At 41.7% G+C, this 19,423-nt stretch overlaps 1 protein-coding gene across 4 annotated transcripts in view; it reads left to right on the top strand.

Moving 5' to 3' along the window:
- Positions 1-1,553: 1,553 nt before the first annotated feature.
- The window catches only part of KCNN2 (potassium calcium-activated channel subfamily N member 2), a 68,413-nt gene continuing 50,543 nt past the window's right edge, over positions 1,554-19,423 (top strand). Inside the window, exons 1-2 of one of the 4 annotated variants that reach the window (XM_042882925.1) lie at positions 1,554-2,630; positions 2,813-2,908. In XM_042882925.1, the coding sequence (XP_042738859.1) occupies positions 1,554-2,630; positions 2,813-2,908 (1,173 nt within the window). Of the gene's footprint in view, positions 2,631-2,812; positions 2,909-7,399; positions 7,469-19,423 lie in introns of those variants that run through there. The other 3 variants (XM_042882926.1, XM_042882928.1, XM_042882927.1) reach the window with 3 other exon arrangements.

Below are 19,423 nucleotides of genomic sequence, written 5' to 3'. Positions count from 1 at the left end.
CCTATGAAGAAGTACTCTCACCAATTCCCTCCATAGACCTTGAAACTGCAGTGTCCCATCCAGGCTGTACAACAGAACTGAAACAAAACCAGCAGCAGTTCCATAACATGCTGTGTGATTAGTATGACCTCTTGTGTTAAACATGGGAATACTCATTTGTTTGGTCACGTAATGAATCGATCAAGCCAGCAGATGAAATATCTACAAGCAAGTAATAGCAGTGTCCTTGCCAATTCTACTAATAAACAGGATATCGGCAGGATGTTAAAACTGGGATTTGTAACTGATGTATGTGAATCAGATAAATAAGTGCAAACGTTTCCCTGTAGAGAACATAACCACCATGTATTTTAGTCCATTGAGACTTTTAAAAGATAATTCTTTCCTTTACAATTCTAACTAAATTGTGCATGATCAGAGTAGGTGAAATTACATGACATTGATTTGCTGACTTCTAAATACAACATGCAGATTTACAAATTTTCTAAGAACTCCGTTGTGGTAAACTGGGTTCTGAGTATTTTATCTTCTGTTGATAGAAACATGTAAAATTGAATACCATTAAGAAAATGTTGAAGGCATGACATGAACGGAGCAGGAAAGATGAAACCAATCCTCATTAAAATCTTTAGCTAGTCTACAGAACATTCTGACAGCAAGTCACTTACATGGTGACACGAGCATAGGTTCCCCAAGACTTTCATGCTTCAGATTCTATGTGATTTGTGTATCTTTGGAAACAGACAAAATAGGATCACTGAGATATAACTGAATCTGCTTTTTTTTTTTTTTTTTTTTTTTTCCCTCTGACTTCCAAAGAGAGCATCCAAATAGAGTTTGATATAAAGCACAGAGTGAGATAGCAGGAAAGTCCCTCATCATTCATGCAAGAATGTTGGTGGATTTTCCTTAAGACTTCATTGTTGAAGAAATGTGGTATACGACATCGTATACCAGGCACTTCTATTATGGGTGCTTCTTCCAAAATAATCTTCGTTGTACCCAGGGATTTAAAAGTTTTTGTTCACTCTCGCCTATCGCGGTTTTAGAACCACGATATGCCAAAACAAAGCTGAAGCCTGAAAGGAAACTGAACGCGGTACGATGTCCAGCAATTACACAGCTGGACAGCGTTAGTAAATTCGGCCCCGGCTGCCACAGGTCGGAAAAGCGCCGCGCACGGCCCAATTCCCGCGGCCCGGCAGCCGCAGCACGCGGGGTGGCGGGGAGGAGTGGGGGGCACGGGAGAGGGGCGCCCTGCTTTGCTGGACAGCTCCGGGGAGCGGCGCTGCGCCCGCGTTCCGCACACGGCGCAGACGTGAGCGCCGCCGGGCGGAGGGAGCGCCGGTACCGCGGCAGCGCTCCCCGCGCGGGCCCCTTCCGAGCCGGGAGCTCCCGGGCTTCCTCGGCGCGGGGCTCCCCGGCAGGGGTAGGGGGGCGGGGGCAGCCCTCACCTACGGGCGGCGGGATCCCGGCAGGGGCGGGGCCGAGCGGTCCCAGCGCCGCCTCCGCCGCCTCACGCCACGGCCCGTCCCCCCCCCGCAGGTGACGCCATGCCTGTTGTTTTGGTCCGCCCAGCCAATCGGACGCGGCGGCTGGATTCTACGGGAGCCGGGATGGGCCCGTCGTGGCGGCAGCGGGACTCTCCCTTACCGACCATAACGCATTGCGCAAGGTGCAGCACCGTCCGGTACTCCTGCGGCTTTAACGACCCGGGCATGGAAGCGCCGCGGCACTTCGCGCCGGGTTTCGGCCCGGAGCAGCAGCAGCAGCAGCAGCGCCCGCCGGCGCCGCTGCACTGCCGGCAGAAGCTGGACAAGGCGAGCCTCCTCCTCCAACAGCAGCAGCAGCAGCAGAGCCCATGCCTCCAGTGCAACAACTGCGCCTACTACGGAGCTGCGGCGGCGACCGCCGGGGATAACCTGCCGCTGCTGCTCCGCGCCTCCTCGCCGCTGTCGGGCACCTTCCGCACCCGCTCCTCGCCGCTCTCGTCTCTCGCCTCCTCCCGGCAGGGCAGCCAGCTGAATGTCAGCGAGCTGCCCTCCAGTCATGCTGGCGCAGCGAGGCAGCCTTCCCAGCACGCTCCACACCACCAGTGCCACAGCCTGCAGCAGGCGGCGAGCCCCGGCAGCAGCGGCAGCAGCGGCAGCGCCCACCACCACCAGCAACAGCAGCAGCAGCCCCAGCAGCGCCGGGAGAGCAATCCGTTCACCGAAATAGCTATGAGCAGCTGCCGGTACAACGGCGGCGTCATGCGGCCACTCAGCAACCTGAGCTCGTCCCGCAGGAACCTGCACGAGATGGACGCTGAGTCCCAGCTGCTGCAGCCGCCGCTCTCCAGCCCCAACGCCGCCGGCCCGGAGGTCGTGGTCTCCAAGCCCGAGCACAACAACTCCAACAACCTGGCGATCTACGGCCCCGCCGGCCCCGGCCCCGGCCCGGGCGGCCCCAACAACGGCGGGAGCAAACCCGCCAAGAAGAAGAATCAGAACATCGGCTACAAGCTTGGGCACCGCCGGGCTCTGTTCGAGAAGCGCAAGCGCCTCAGTGACTACGCGCTGATCTTCGGCATGTTCGGCATCGTGGTCATGGTCATCGAGACCGAGCTGTCCTGGGGCGCCTACACCAAGGTACTCGGCCCGGCTGCGGGTCGCTCGCTCTCCTCGGTAACGCCGCTCCGCAGCCCGGCCCGGCCCCCCGGTCCGCTGTCGCCCCGATGCGAGGCGAGACCGGCCCGGCCATCGGGGCACTGCGGGTTGGCAGCGGCCTCGCGCGGGGCTCGCTGAGGGACGGTGGTATTTTTGTGTTGCAGGAATCGCTGTATTCCCTCGCTCTGAAATGCCTTATCAGCCTCTCCACGATCATCTTGCTCGGACTCATCATCGTGTACCACGCACGGGAGATCCAGGTAATGCTTCCTTTGGCGGTTTTTCGGAAGGTGGTAAGTAGCCTCGGGAAGCACGAATTATCGGTAGGCACTAACAGGAATTCAGTGGAGAGCAAGGTGACAGGCAGCGTGGTCACATAGGTGCCGGGGAGCTTTGCCTCTCTGGAAGCGGCAGCAGCAGTGATGCTGTAGGACCGCTCAGCCCTAGGTGGTAATGCACTTTGTGTGTGACATGCCTGCTGTCTTCTGTAGTAGATGTACAGCAACACTCTTAGTTTTCCAGTGAATAAACTTCATGCCATGCATTTTCCCTCGGTGGCAAGGTTAATTATCGGAGATGTGAGTTATGTAATTTTTGCTATGCTGTCTCAGAAACAACATCTTTAAGAGTATATTTAAAAAGAGGAGGAACACTCATGTCTGACCTGCTTTATTTAATGCCCTGGGATGGGATGGAGGAGAACTGTCAGAAAAAGCTGGGCAAAAGACAGGGAAACATACCAGCCGAAGTGTATATTAAGTCTAACAAATACTGCCATAGATTCTGTCTGAGAGACTTATTTATAATATCAGTTGTAAATTTTTTTGACCCAGAAGTTAAAACTTGCTAATTCAGCTAAACCAAAACATAAAAAAGATCTATTTAAAACTTCTGAAGTGAAAAATGCTGTACTCATTGGTGCTTTTGATTTTTCTAATTAGAACTACCTTCAGCTACAGGCTGAAATGACAGTCTTCAAGGGCAAAGGTATTTTTCAGCAGTAGCAATCAATGAAAAGGGAATTTGACAGTTAAAAGTCCTGGTGAAGTGGGAAGATTAGGGGTAGACTTGGCTGCAGCAACCATGAAGTAATAGAGCTCAGGATCTTGCATGGAAGAAACAGAACAATGAGTGTGATTGCAACCCTTGACTTCAGGAGTACCAACTTTGACCTCTTCGATGAGCTGCTTGGAGGTATCCACTTGGTTAGAGCACTGAAAGCTAAGGGAGTCTAGGAGAGTAGGTTAGCGTTCAGGCACCACTTCCTCCATGCTCCAGATTGGTGCATTCGTAAGAATAAGAAAAAGAAATCAGGCAAAGGTGGCAGGAGACCTCCAAAGATGAGTAAGGAGCTAATGGAAAAAGCTCAAATAGGAAATCAAATTTTATGAAACGTGAGAAAAAGAGTCTGGCCGCTTGGGAAGAGTATAGAAATGTTTTCAGGGATCTCACAGGGATGCAGTGAGAAATTAAATCTGACAAAGGAGGTTAACAATAAGAAGGGCTTATCTAAGTAGATCAATAACAAAAGGAAGAGTAGGGAAAATGTGGACCCGTTAGTAAATGAGGTGGGTGCCCTGGTAACCGGAGACACTGAGAAGGTGGAGTTACTGAACACCTTCTTTGTTTTAATCTTCAGTGATAAGAGCGGCCCTCGGGAGTTTGAAACCTTGCAGGTAAGAGAGAGAATCTGAAAAAAGGAAGATCTTCCCTTAATCGGGGAGGATTTGGTCAGATCACCTAGGCAAACTGTATACACAGAAGAAAAATCCATGTACCTCAGTGGAATGCACTCAGAAGTATTTAGGGAGTTGACTGAAGTTATTGCTGAACAACTCTCTGTCATCTGGGCAAGGTCACTGAGAATAGAAAAGGTACCTAAAGTCTGGGGATAAGCCAGTTTCACTGGCAAGAACGAGGTCCCAAGAAGTGACAGGCCAGACAGGTTCACCTCTGTCCTTGGGAAGGTGGTTGAGCTATTTATTGTGGATATCGTCTCCAACTAAGTGAAAGAAGAGAAGGTTATCAACAAATCAGCATGGGTTCATCAAGGGGAAATACTGTTTGACTTATTAAATAGACTTCTGTGATGGCTGGCTGGGTAGATGAGAAGAGAGCAGTGAATGTTATATATCTTGACTTCTGCTAATGTTTTTGATACAGTCTCTGATAACATCTTCATAGGTAAACTTAGGAAGTGTGGGATAGGTGAGTGATCAGTGAGGTGGTCTGAGAACTGGCTGTCTGTCAGAGCTCAGAGGGTTGTGATCAGTGGCTCAAAGTCTAGGTGAAGGCCTGTAGCTAGTGATGTTCCCCAGCAGTTGGTACTTGTTTAACTAACTTCTTCTTTAATGACCTGGATGAAGGGATAAAACACACCGTCACCAAGTTTGCTAATGATATAAAGCTGGGAGGAGTGTCTGACACACCAGAAAGCAGAGCTGCCATTGAGTGAAAGCTAGACAGGGTGGAGAGCTGGGTGGAATGGAACCTTGTGAGGCTCAGCAAGAGCAAGAGTAGAGTTCTACACCTGGCAAGGAATAACTGCACTCAGCAGTGCAGGTTGGAGGCTGACTTGCTGAAAAGGAGCTCAGTCGAGAAGGACCTGAGTATCGTGGTGTGCAGCAGGTTGAACATGAGCCAGTAGTGTGCTGTTTTGGCCAAGAAGGCTAGGGTTATCCTAAGGACCATTAAAAAGACCATAGCCACCAGGCTGAGGGAGATTATCCTCTTTGCTACCCTTTTATTTTATTATTAATTTTATTTATTTTTATTATTTTATTATTATTTTATTTATAATTTTATTTACTTTGCCCAGCTGTGGAGTCCCCAGTTCAAGAAAGACAGGGAACTTCTAGAGGGAGTCCAGTGAAGGGCTACATAGATTTGTTAGGGGCCCGGACCTTGTGAGGAAAGTCTGAGAGACCGAGGACTGTTTATCCTGGAAAGGAGAATATGGGATCTTACAGTGCTTATAAATATTTAAGGTGCAGGTGTCAAGTGGAAGAGGCCAGAGTTTTCAGTGGTGCCCAGCAGCAGGGCAAGGCTGATGGGGACAAACTGGAACATGGGAAGTTACACCTGGATGTGAAAAAGAGCTGCTTCATTTTGAGGGTAACAGAGCACTGGAGCTGCTTAGAAAGACTGTGAAGTCTCCTCTGGATGTGGTGGAAACCCACACAGACACTTTGCTTTACAACCTACTGTAGAGAACCTGCAGCGGAGTTGGTCTAGATGATCGCCAGAGGTCCCTTCCGACCCGTATGATTCAGTTTAATTCCCTTCTATGCAAATGAATGGTGTAGCTCCAATGTTAGAGGATATCATAGTCTCCTACTATAAAGTTGGAGAAATACTATGTAACTGGAGACTGTTTGCCAGGCTGCTTCCTGTCATGCTGTTCTTCCGCATGCAAAACTTCTGATTCAAAAACCAGTTTATTTGCTATACTGTAGTTTTATAGTATCATAGGTATCAAAATCTGTTTTATAATGTAAGCAAACATTCTCCTGAAGTAGTGTCTCTGTGAGCTACTTAGAAAGAGGGTTTTCTTAATCTGACTATTGCTGTTCCAGTGTGAGAGCCTCCTTTTCTGATGCGCTGTCCTGCAAGTGGTGCTTGAGGCATTAGAAACAAAGATTAAAAGAAGGCACTGCAAATAACTCAAAGCATTTCCCAGAAACTATGGAAAATGTTATGCAGGATAACCAAATATTTGTAGGTCTGTGTTTGCATCAGCTTGCACCATGTAGTTACTTTGAGACTTGGGTTGTGGTTTTTTTTTTGTTTTTTTTTTTTTGTTTTTTTTTGTTTTTTTTTTTTGGTCGTTGTTTTGGATTTATTTATTTTTTTCAGATAAATAGTTGCAAATTTGGCATTCTTTTAGAGATGTGTTGTGGGTCAGACAAAAACAATCTTTAAAAACCTTTAATAGTAATTAAAAGTAATTTCTTTATTTATTGGTTGTTCCAAACTCTGTCATTCATCTTGAAAATAAAAGTTCTGTGTTCAAGGAGCCTGTTAGAAGGGAAGGGCATAATGTCCCTGCGCTGTCCAGTATCTGACAGCTTTTTACTTTCAGAGCAGTATGCGTTTGTGTTCAGTCTTGACTTTTTAAAAACAAGGTGAAGAAGATGCTGAGCAAAATTTACATCCCTCTATGCTGACAAACTTGTGTTACACATGGCATCTGAAAACAGGAAGTTCCTTTAAAATACTTAGGCTTAAATGGATATGGAGCCTAGTCCAGATGAAATAAAATATTCTGTAATGATGATAATTGGTTGTTTTAACATAATCTTTAAAGCTGTCTGTATTTTGAAGGCAAACTAACTTTTAATTCAAGCAAATTCATGAATTATTTTCTGTAGAATCCTGCTCATAGATGGCTGTCTGTGTCCTAGAGGCACCAGCTATTCGTCAGTTGTGTGCAGGTTTAAGCCTTCTGGTTTAATTCTTCTCTGAAAGACTTTACAGGGGAGCATTGTATGAACTAGCTGGACTGAGCAGAGAGAAGAGTTCTGTAGAAGAGAAGAATATTGATTCCGCACTGTTACGTGTGGTATGTTTTTAAAATTTGAGTGTAAACAAATCGCCCTAGCTAAAAGCTGTTTTTTCTACAAAGAATAAAACAAAATATGAGTAAGAGACTGACGATAGTAATTATTACTGCTAGCTGATTTAATATTCAATGACCAGAAATGTCCGTTCGTGGCAATCAGCTTCTCGATTCTTTTTAGTAGTCGGTGACCTTAGTGGAGAAGGAAGTCCGAACAGTCATGCTTCCAGCAAGTCAGTGGGAGTGCCTCGCAGCACAGCAGGTGACTGCAGTCTTTCCACTAACATCCCACGTGCGTTATGCTTTGGAAACAGGTCACGCAGTCAGCTAAACCAAACCCTTGAATCCACCTGCCTCAGCCCCGTTGTAAGGGGACTGGAAGGGAGATTTAAAAAGACTTACCGGAATTCTTCCCGAGGGCTAGGAGTGGTGCATGTGTACGGAACACGTCAGTGTTCTATGCAGATAAACATTTCTTTTATCCCGCTCGGAGCGCGCTTGATGAGCCCTAGGGGAGCGGCGGCACCTTCGCGGCCTCTGGGGGCGGAGGTTCACCCGCCGCCCTTTCAGCACCGCGGACAGCTCCACGCGGTGCGCCTGGCTCGGCGCTGCCTGGCGGCGGACAGCGCCGTCCCGCGGCTCGCGCTCCGCCACGGGGCGTTCGCTGTGCCGGCGCAGCGCCGCGCTTCTCGAGGTCCCCGAGCCTGAGCCGAGCTCTGCAGTGGGAAGAGAGAAGTCTCCCGTGAAGCGGTGGTTTTCAGGCGAGAAGTGGTGTTTGGATGCTGTGTTGTCCGGTGAAGTGCTGCAGGTGCTAACTTGTTTAGCGTCTCGACTATTATACTGCGTTATCCTAAATCTGCAGTGGGAGCTGTTGCTAAGCTTAATCAGTGTGTTAAGACATATAACAGTCTACGAGGCATGTTTAAGCCAGAAGTCATTGCTCACATTATTATTTCCAGAAAAGAGCATAGAAATTACCAGCAACATTCCTTCCAGGAAGGAATTCTGTTTCCTTCATCCTCCCTTTGAAAACAAAAAAAAACCTAACTGAAAACTAAAAGCAAAATGCGAATGAACTACAGTAACGAGGGTGGCATTGAGTATAGGAACAACCTCAAGTTGGTTTATTCTCCTTTTAGCCCACTGATGTCATGTTTGTAATATTACAACATTGATTTGGGAGACTACAGAAATTTATAATTCTCCCTCCAAATTTTTGTGGTTGATTAAGTTCTTCAGAGCAAGCGTCCTGTGTTTGGAAGATTTCTTTCATCAAATTCATCATTATCACAGCCTAAAATGGGTTTTTCTCTTACTGTTACTTCAGTTGAGAGTTTGGAGATGTGGATGAGGGAAAAGTGAAGAAAGCAGCGTGATCCAATTATCATAATAATGTACACTGCTCTAATTACCCACTTAATGCATAAATAGTTTTTTACTTGAATGCTATTTTACATAATTAAAGCTGCAGTGTGCAACATGGTTACAGCTACTGTTTCTTGGCAATTTACTATTCTATTCCACATTTCTTTAATGGAATTTGCTTTTAGGTTAATAAAGTGGAATTAAAAAGTTCACATGGCAATTTGACATGCAGTTCACATAGTAAAACTGCATGTCCTTAGGGAGGAGGTGTATGTCCACAGAAAAACTTTTGTTTTGGTGGACTACTTAGGTTATCCACTCTGTAAATAAAGGACTTTATGTGCCTTTTTGTTGCTCTCCTGGACAGAATCTGGACTTCTTTTTCCATCTCCCTGATATAGATGCTCTCACTTGTACAGGAAATAAACAAAGTAATTGGTGCTGGGTAGGAGTGAATAAAATCATTATTTTTCTCCGATAATTGACAATTTCTAATCAATTCTAAAATATACTGCTAGTTCATGCTGAGGTAGAACTCTTGCAAAGTGCAAAGCTGAGGATAAGCTGTGGCTTCCACAGCAGAACAGCTAGATCTGCTTGGATAAGGCACCGTCTGTCCTTATGTTATTTTTCCACCACTTCAGAACAATGTGATGCTAATGGATTTGGAGATAAATATATATCTTGACCTTGTTATTGTGCAAATTAATTCTGTAATACATGACTGTAATAAAAAACTGTTCATGGGACTTTCCTTATCCAACCAACATAAATGGAAAGTTCTTTAGTAAAAGTCCTGCATTCACTAACAAAATTGAAGTCAAACTCTCTTACAGTTACTTATCACAAGGAGTAATGGGTGCTATGCAGGCCAGATTACTTATCTGTTTCTATCTGTGTGGGTTTTTTTGCTTTGTCTTTGGTGGTTTACTTGCATCTCATTGGCTGCTTCTGCTGACTTTTTGCAAAAAGTAATGATCAGACATGCCTTTGCCTAGGTTATGTTGTGTTATGAGGACTAACAAACATAGACTAAAACTTCTGCTGCTGCTGCAGCAAAAAAAAAAAAAAAAAGGGAACTACATTGAATAACATGAAAATTAAGAAATAAGCTTTGATAATTCTCATCTACAGTTCGTTGAGAAGTAGTGATTTCTTTCTATTTATTACTGTTGATGTGTAATTCAGCAACTTTATTTATAGACTTGAAAATCGCTTTCTACTTGTCGAGTTCCAACTCAGTTCTGTAGTTTTATGATTCTGTTTGTTTAATACACATTTGATGCAGCAGAAAATGAAATAAAATTCAAATTAATGCAGTGAGTGTTTATGTGAAAAATACTTGGTTTCAGTTCCGTTCAATACATTTTAGAGTACCTTTTGTCTGCAGAGCCTTTTGACCTCCAAGGTGTTACAAGAGCCCAGTGTCTACAGAAAGGAGCACTGTTGCGTACAAGATGTGGAAGGCAGAATAGGAAATCCTTTAATGTTCAACATCCAAAAGGATTGGAGGCCTTCTGCACTGAAGCTGTGTGTGTAAGATGCTTACTTCCAACAGCCTCTACGAGGGTTTAGGAGGAGTTTGTCTATGATGTACAGACCACTTAATGGTTGGCCTGGCACTACTTAAGACTGCCTGTTCACAGGCACTGTTGTTTTGAGTGTCTTTCCTGAGAATGTGTCTCATGCAGACAAGTTTGGCAGAAAGTAAACACCGTTGCTTTCCAGCTTGTCCTCAGATATGAGAGGGACTTGGGGGACTGGGGTTACATTCTGAGTAATACAATTCAGTACAGTAAATCAAAACTGCTGGCTCAGGAAAACAAGGTAGTTGATCAGTTCCGAACGTATCAACGATCTTCATCCTTGAAGGATGATCATGGGGTTTGGCCATGGGATCTGCACCCCACTCCACACTGTCACAAAGTCATTGTCACATATCCTTACTAGAGGATGACTAACTGCTCTAACCCTATGAAGCTCCTTTTAAAACATCAAACACCTCTAAGAGGAGAGGTTATAATTGATATTATAATTAGCTTTCAGGTAAGATGAGCATATCGTTCATTCTACAAACATTCTTTTATTAACTGACAAGGAACTCTAAAAGTTTGCAGCAAAACAAGAAATGTTGTGGGGAAGTAAATTATGTTCAGTTAAATGAAAAATAGCACTTAACTTTTCATGGTGATTTTTTTTAAATATGAACTGCACAGAACCGAAAATATGAATGGAAATACTTCCATTCAGAAATATCATGTGTGAAACATCTATGTGCCACAGTTTATTTTTATTGAAGTTGTGTAAATTGGCTTTGTCCAGTTATTTAAATGAAAGCTTCGTTAGATAATTTCTTCTTGTGGCTATCAGAAGATTGAAAGAGATAATCACAGGAGTGAATCTATAGCTAGAAAAAATAATTACTGTGTAAGGAATGTGGTAAAACATATGCGTTTTACACTTGAAATTGATGTATTTTGCAGCCAAATATAAACACATCAGTATTTTATATAGTATAGTTTTAATGTAGATGCTGGGGATCATACATTTGTAACTTACTGATTCATACAGCTCTTGTCTCCTGGTGTCTGCAATTGCATTCATTCCACGGTGTGAAAAATATTCCTTAATGAAAATTGTTTTATTTTGATATTTTAAGTTAGATACTCCATGAAAGAATGAATAGGGGAGATGAATTCTGAATAGAGATGTGCACACCTAAGCTGCTTCATTATCTCATTCATTTTGCTGGAGAGTCACAGATCATTCATAATTAAATCCTTTTTGAAGAAGTACCAATCTTTTTTGTGACTGAAAGGAAATGCATCTGTGAATTGCATGTAAATTAGAACCAATGGATGAGCTTTAATGTCTTTACGTTTTAGAATAGCTACCCACTCTTAATCTTTTTAAGGGTTATTTTCTGTTGGTTTTTTTTTCCCCTTTAAAGAAACAGATTTATGACAGAAAAGCTCATTCTGTCAAGGGGCCATCTTCTAAGCTTTTATGCTTGTTAATGTTGTAGAGCTATTGAGATGAAAAGGGATGAGCTGGGTTCTGTATTTCTGAGCAACAGATTTGGTTTCTGATTGAATACACATAACAAAGTTTTAGGCAAGAACAGGAGCCACAGGCATCATAATAGATAGTTTAAAGGCTATTCAGGCATAATTCCCAGTGTAATATGTCTTGCAAAACCACAGCCAGTGATAAGGATGCCTCTCTAGGAAAGTATCTAGCTTGATGCTGAGTCTGTGTATCCATGAGATGATACCAGAGGCAAAGAAAGAGCTTATGCTTTTAACCAGTGTATTTGAAATAAGAATTGAGAAACAAATGTGTGTGGGCTCCTGTAGCACCATTTTATTGTCTCATTTCAGTGTTCATTGCTGGTCATCCAACTTTTCGTTGCTGTGGACTATCATATTGAACATAATAGTTGTGAAAACAAAGCTACTTAAAACATGTTGAGTAGCAACTTTTTAAGGTACTAAAGATGATACTGTTGGTAGCACGCAGTGCAAACTTGTTTCACTTATTTTATTGCAGGCTCTTTTGAAAAATAGTAACTTAGGGGATGGTGAATCTTTAGTTCCAATTAACCAGGCAGGTTTAATGAAGCTGTAACATTCAAATAATTAAAGGGCAGCAACAAGAACAGTGTATGCCAAGAAGTGTTGGAATATGCTGGTTGTTTGGTTTTTTGTTTCTCTTGTTTTTCGTTTGAAATGGTTTTTATTTTTCTATTTTGTTTGGGTTGGTGAAGCAACTTCAGTCATAATTAGTAGTGATCAAATGAAACAGCATTTTGCTTATGAACAAGTCTAGGTAAATACTTCTAAAGAAACTTGATTTTATGTTGTTTAACCTGATGTTGAAAGTTGCTTTCTTTAAGGTACTTTAACTTAATCTTTGAAGCAGCTTAAAGACTTTATCTGCTGCATGGTTTATCCAGAAACTCACATCAGGCCTTCAGAAGCAAAAGGTATGAAATAAACAGCGGCTGTTTCTGCTTTGTCCCAGTTTTACCTGCCAGGGTGAATGACAGAGGCAATTGTTGCAGGGATGCCTCTATACAGTCAAGATTTGTGCATGACTATGTTTATGTAGATGTTTAAATTCATGATAAATCAAACCCCACTCTCTCCTGCTGCCCTGTTCTTGATATTCAGTAGTTAGGTACAATGGTTAAATACTTCATACTTTTCTATATTTGGAGTTTCTTCAATTTTAATCTTAAATAGTATCTTAAAGTATCCAGTTTAAATGTTTTTGAAGTGGCAAAGACTCTACAAAAATGACTTTATGATTCCCGTGGTGCAAATGTGTACTCACTCATGGTCAGTTAAATAAAAAAACCTCATCGGTTAAAAAGCAGACACACGAAATTTCCCAAATACCCAAAGAATTTATGTCAAATGCAGATGATAAGGAAGGGGAAGAGAAAACAGATACTTGTATATACAATGTGTTGGAGCCAATTTTTCCTTAAAAATACATTCTAAATTTAGAATTGCAGGTGCTCTCCTTCAGCAGAGTGAATGAGTAAGCTCATTTTATCCAGCTTCAGATTCAATGTTTTGCTCTGTCATTTCCATGTCCCCTATTTGCATTCAAAATTAGTGCCAAATTATCCAGCAAATACATCCTTTTTTTAATGGGTTGCACTTTCCCTACTAGGAAGCTGGTCACATTTGAAGATGGAGGCTTCTCTCACATTGGAAGCAGTGGCAGGTGGCAGCCATTTTGTGTAGTGGCAGTTCTTCATGCAGTGATCTGTTCAACATGTTACTTTTAGTAATGAATGAAGAAAAACAAGTACTAAATGAAGAATTTAAAAATAATTACTTAATATAAAAATTGCACAAAAATTTTGAAATGTAGGTAGTTCTCCCCTTCGATATTTGCTTCTTTATGTGGATAGAATCAGAATTTCTTTGTTACTTGGAAGGGAGCAAAATGTAACAGACCATCAAGTGTCTTCAGGGTTCTGAAAATCAGTTGGGTGAAATAGCTCTGTTACTTTGTCATCAGTTACGCTTTGTGTTTCATAGACAAAGTCACAGAATTGCTGATTCAGTGCAAAACTTAATTTGGTCTTAACTTTGGAATGAGACCAATGTTTCCATCCCCATACTGCCAACATTACTCTGCTAATTGCAGCAGACCACCTAGAAGAGAAGTTTTTGGAGGTTTTTTTGTTTTGTTTTGTTTTGTTTTTCAGTTGTTTTGGGTTTATTAGTATGATAATCCATTCATGGTGACCACTTGTTTATACTGGCGAAAGTGCAAGGAGAATCTAAGTGATTCATTCAGTATTTCTTTGCAACTTGCTCTTACAGATGTCATGAAGCTGGCATAGCTTATGTCCTGCTGTACTCTGGATACTGAGAGCAAGAACCAGTCTGGAGAAGCAGAGTGCCATATGGGGTGGTTACTGATGGAATCTGGGTTCAGAGCAGGCTGTATTGTGGTTAGCTTAGCTGGTGATGTGTTTCCTGGGACCCTGTTAGATCCAGACAGCCTTGTTCCATCCCTAGATTGTTGGGAACAAAGCTAGGTTTTAAAACTATGTATATTTTTTAATTCTATCTTTGTTAAGTGGATTAAGCAGCTGTTCTAGATTGCTCTGGATCACCCAATCTGTTCTCTAGTAAACACGCCTGTTATGTAACAACATGTATTTTTTTTTTCTTCTTTACTTTCTAAAACAAAGCAAGAAATGCTATAAGTCAAGAAAACTGACTTTTTTTAGTTAGTTTCATATTTTCCAGAGGAAAGAAGCAGAAGTGTAGTCTCCACTCTTCTAAATTGTTCTTCCTGCACTTACGCTGTCTTCAGTTCTTTATTATATGCTTGGAGAACATTTTTGACTGTCAGACTTCTGGGAATCCTAGATACCACATGGAAGTCTAATTCCTTATTTGAAGACCATTGCAGGACACTGCTTAAACACTTACCTTGCATTTAATCACTAAAATAATAATTATAATAAATTGGAAAGCTATCAACAGACATAACATCTTTGACCTCAACTGGAGTTGGCCATGTTTGTGAAGCACGGGACTCAATTGTATAGAGAACTTTGTTCTTTCTTTTATTGTGTTCTTTTTTATATCACTAGCATGATTCACCATTCAAACAGGAGTAGATTCTGAAAATTAATGCATGGTTATTGCATGCATTATTATTATTATTGGGATGCACTATTATTATTAGAATTGACTGAAAGCAGCTGAGAGCACTTGTGCATTTGTATGTGCTGTTCTTTCCCTTTTCATTCACTTACCTTTCTCACTTTCTGAATAGGAAATTTACTCATACAAGCAGGCATTCACAAATACCTTCCACAAAAAAACCTGAAATTTGCATTTACAAGATTGCATAGTTGCAAATGTATAAAATGTACATGAAAACCTGCATCTGTGATGTTTTTTTTTCCTCCATATGTCCCAATTTAATTGTTACTCACAGCCTTTTTTACAGGCCAGTGTTTGTGAGTATTTGATAGCCATCATGGTTTGAACGTAGAGACACAGAATTTTTTGGAAATTTACCTAAAAACATGGTTTTGAAATATTAATATATTTATGAAATATAAATTTTTATATGATCTGTTGGTCATTTGTAGATTCTGCTGTTTTCTACCTTCCAAGTTTTCACCTTCTAAAGATCATTATATGATATCTGAAGATATTACCACTTTCCGGTACTATTTATCTTAGAAGCAATTGGTGCATCTGAGGTCGAGGAAAGTTGATAGGCAGCTCCTGTGCCTGCAAAGCATAATCCATTCTATTGAGCAATACTGAGAAATTTCTTTTTTTGTAGCATGTCAGGATTTATTCTACTGAAAAGTGAATATATTCTCAAGTATTTTAAAATGACACTTCAAAGTTGTTGGGTTGTTTTTTGGGTTTTTTTTTTCCCCATATCAATGCTTACATAATACTTCTCTTCCATAAAGATTGTATGGTCAACTTCTAATGTAGATATTCTTTTATTCTCATTTTTAAATTGAATCTGTACTTAAGATACCATTTTTCATGAACTGCTTTCTCCATTATGTATCATTAAGTGCAATTATTCTAGAAATCTGTGGAGAAGTTGGGTAAAAAGGGCAGATGAAAACCATTGTATTTTTCAACTGATTTTGTAACTCTAAAAGAAATTTTAAAACACTGCCCACTTAAGGTATATTTTAGAATACTTGGCCTTGCTATTCACTTAGTCTTTTCATCAGAACACTGTACAATATTTGAGAGATTTGGCTATATTTTTATATATATATAAATATTCTTTTTTTACGTAGGTCATTGTGAAGATAATGCCTCCTGTTTATTTCCATGGAAACAACAGCAGATACAAACAGCACGATTACATTATTTAATACAGAGAATTCCCAGCTACAAAACACTTTCTCAACATAGCTACCACCATTAGCTATGTATTTTTGCCAGCAATGAGCAACAGCCTTCATGATGCTCTTGTAGAAATCTGCATGAGTGGAGGTGACCCAAAGCCATCGTCAGCTGAAACGGAGCACCCATCGCCTCACTGTGCTCACATCCAGTGTCTGGTCTCCATAAATGTTCAGCAAGCATCAATATGTCAATGGACACATTTATTTTTTTCTGCACAGAGGAATTCAATTAGGCACCTTTTCTTCATACACACTTCCATGTCAGATGCCGTTTTATCAGACTGCCCATCTGCTGCCATGTATCGCATGGCAACCTTATGTCATGGGATACTGGTGGGAAGGTTCAACCTCTACTGCCATGCCACCAACGTCTGCCTTTGACTCTGGCCTGATGTAGTAGAATAGGAGGCATTACTTTCAAAGCAGCCCTCGTGTGGTTAATCATCTGTATTACAAGGTCACCTCTCGATAGCCATACTTTGATATGACTGGCATTGAGAGACTGATCACAGGAACCAAATGGGCTAGAGCCATAGTGTAATTTGAATAACAAGTAATACTTCCACTAAGTTAATAAATAAATTAATAGATTGGTCTTCCTACCAGTATCAATTTTACAGTTATTTCTAGTATACAAAATGATCTCATGTGAAAGAAGGCGCATGTGCTCATGTTAGCAAACACTAAACCGACTGTGTTTCTGTAGCTTAATTGAACACTTTGTGTTTGTTTGCTATTAATACTGTTGCAGTGGAGGTAAGATCTATGTATTAGTGCAATGGGCACAGCTTGGCCAGCAGCCAAGTGCCAGCTTACCCCCTCAACAGGAAAAGGAAAGAAATTAAGAGGAAAACTTTATGGGCTGAGATAATCGGGAGATCGCTAATCACCACTGGAAAAACAGACTGATTTGGGAAAATTTGGTTTTCTGTCAATTAAAAGTAGAGTAGGCTGTTAAGCAACAAAAACAAAAACAAACCCCCCCCTTCCTGTTGATTCTTTCCAGGCTCACCTTCTCTCCTTCTGCCCCACCTCCTCACCAAGCTGTGCAGAGAGGTGGGGGATGTGGGTTGTGATCTGACCATTACAATTCTTCTACCTGTCCTTCCTCCTCACACTACTTCAGCATGGGTCTTTTGTGGGCCATGTCAGGAGAATCTGTTCCAGCCTGGACTTTTCACAGGCAGCAGAGCCTTCAGGAAATGGGCAGCTGCTCTGATGTGGTTCCTTCATGGGCTACAGTAAATACCATTCTCTCCATAGTCCTCCATGTGTCTTCTCCATGGGCTGCAGTTCTCCACATGTCTTCTCCATGTTGCAGTGCCTGGAGGATCTCATGCCCCTCTATTTTCACTTCAGCGTTCACAAGGCTGTTTCACACACTTCTTTCCTTACTCCTCACTGACTGTTCAGTGTTTTGGCTTTTCTTAAACATGTTTCCATGGAACAGGCACCACCTTCACTAACAGGCTTAGCTGTGTCTCATAGTAATCAGGGAGACCATCCTTGCAGCTTCCCCAGCTATCAAAACCTTGTCACACATACCCAGTGAAGTAAGACAGAAGGAAAGAGCATAAAGGAATGTAAGATATGACCACAAATACAACAATCTATTTTGTGTTGTTTCTTACTACAGTTAACTTCTTTGTTTCTTTCAATGTCAGTACAACTACAATAAATTTATAATTATCATTTTCAAAAACGAATTACTGGAACAGTTTTCTGGAAGACAAATGAATTTACTTGGAGATTGCAGAGTGTGTTTCTGGTTTTAAACAACTTATACAGAGAGATCAAGCTCCCTTTTCTAAACTCTTGGGATTTCATAGGATCACAGAACATCCTGAGTTGGAAGGGACCCACAAGGGTGACCACACTCCAAGTGCTACACAGGAACACCACCCACAGTTCAAATCCTGTATCTGAGAGTGTTGTCCAAATGCTCCTCGTACTCCAGCAGCTTGGGACTATGACCCTTGCTCTGGGGGGGTCTCTTCCAGCCAACGTCTGGTGAAGAACCTTTTCCTAACACTCAATGCAGTTCCGTGCCATTCCCTCATTGCTGTCATAGAGATCAGCACTGCCCCTTCACTCCCTGCGAGGAGCTGCAGGCCACCATTTTGCCTCCCCTCAGTCTGCTCATCTCTGAGCTGAATGAATCAAGGGACCTCAGGCACTCCTCATACATCCTGCCCTCCAAATCCTTAGTCATCTTCATAGCTATCCTTTGATCCTCTCTAGTAGTTTTAGGTCCTTACATTGTGGCACCTGAAGCTGCACACACTGCTCGAGGTGACGCCATACCAGTGCAGAGCAGAGCAGGAAATTGGTAGATGGAAAAGATGGGAAGGGGTAAATAACAGTGCAGATGAGGAATTGTATTTTTAGCTGTGTGTAGCATGCTGGAAATAGTTTTCTATTGCTGAGGAGAGCTTTATTTGTGTATTTATTTTTTTTTTCATTCTTTAAATTGCTTCTGATTTTTTTTTGAGTAATCCAATTTTAAGTTATTATTGTTTTTTTAATTTTTCCTCATGCATATAATGAACAGCTCTGTCTAGACTACAGCTAAAGTGAGTCTTCTCCTGTGATCATGTAGTATCTTCTTAGTCACAACGTTCCCTTTTTGGCACATAGCCTGTTTGCAAATTCTTACATACCCCTTACTCACTACTAATTAAAAATATTATTGAAGTATTAATTTCGCAGTTCCTTAGGAATTTACTAAACAGTGTGAAATGTGTCAGTGCTTTTGTTCCTGGTTGGCGAACTGAGGGCCTGATTATACAAGAACCAACAAGTGCATTTGATTTTCATCTGCTAATAGATGTCACCTGCCTTCCTGGTCTGCTGTGATGTTTGCAGGCTTTTCAGGTTTTCCTTATGAGATATCTTTTTGAGTTGTTCAGCTTCTGAGAATGTTTTACATTCTTTATCAATCTGTGTTGGTACTTGAAGACTGAATTAAGCTTGCACAGCCTTCAGAAGCTATAATATCGTGATGGCTGAAGCATAGGTATGTTCTAGAGAGAGCTTAACCTTAGAATGTTCAGTTTGATATTTACCTCTCCACTCTGAAAAAATCTTCTTCATTTTTTCTCCAGTTTATGAACTTTGAGCTAGCAATTGATTTTGAGGTTTAGTTGATCCAGAGTTTTGTTTTATGAGAAATGAAAAACAATGAGGAATTTTTAGGAAATTATGCATCAAAATACAGTTCTTTAATGTATAAAAACATACATTTTTAAAAATGGTGAAAAAATATTTTTGGTGTAACCAAAGTTATGTTTCACTTCGTAGCAATGTAGTAATATGATTTGTTGAAATGGTGTATTTATTTTCTTTTTAGCAGTCATTGGTAGCTCTGAAAGCTGTGGTATTTTAAAATGGAATTATAAAAATGGTTTGTTAATGACACACTACAGTTAA

Source organism: Lagopus leucura, unplaced genomic scaffold, assembly GCF_019238085.1.
Source record: "Lagopus leucura isolate 7727_CA_CO unplaced genomic scaffold, USGS_WTPT01 Super-Scaffold_100036, whole genome shotgun sequence".
Taxonomy (NCBI): domain Eukaryota; kingdom Metazoa; phylum Chordata; class Aves; order Galliformes; family Phasianidae; genus Lagopus; species Lagopus leucura.
Note: the sequence above shows the minus strand (reverse complement) of the source record. Positions and strands in the feature narration are given on the sequence as shown.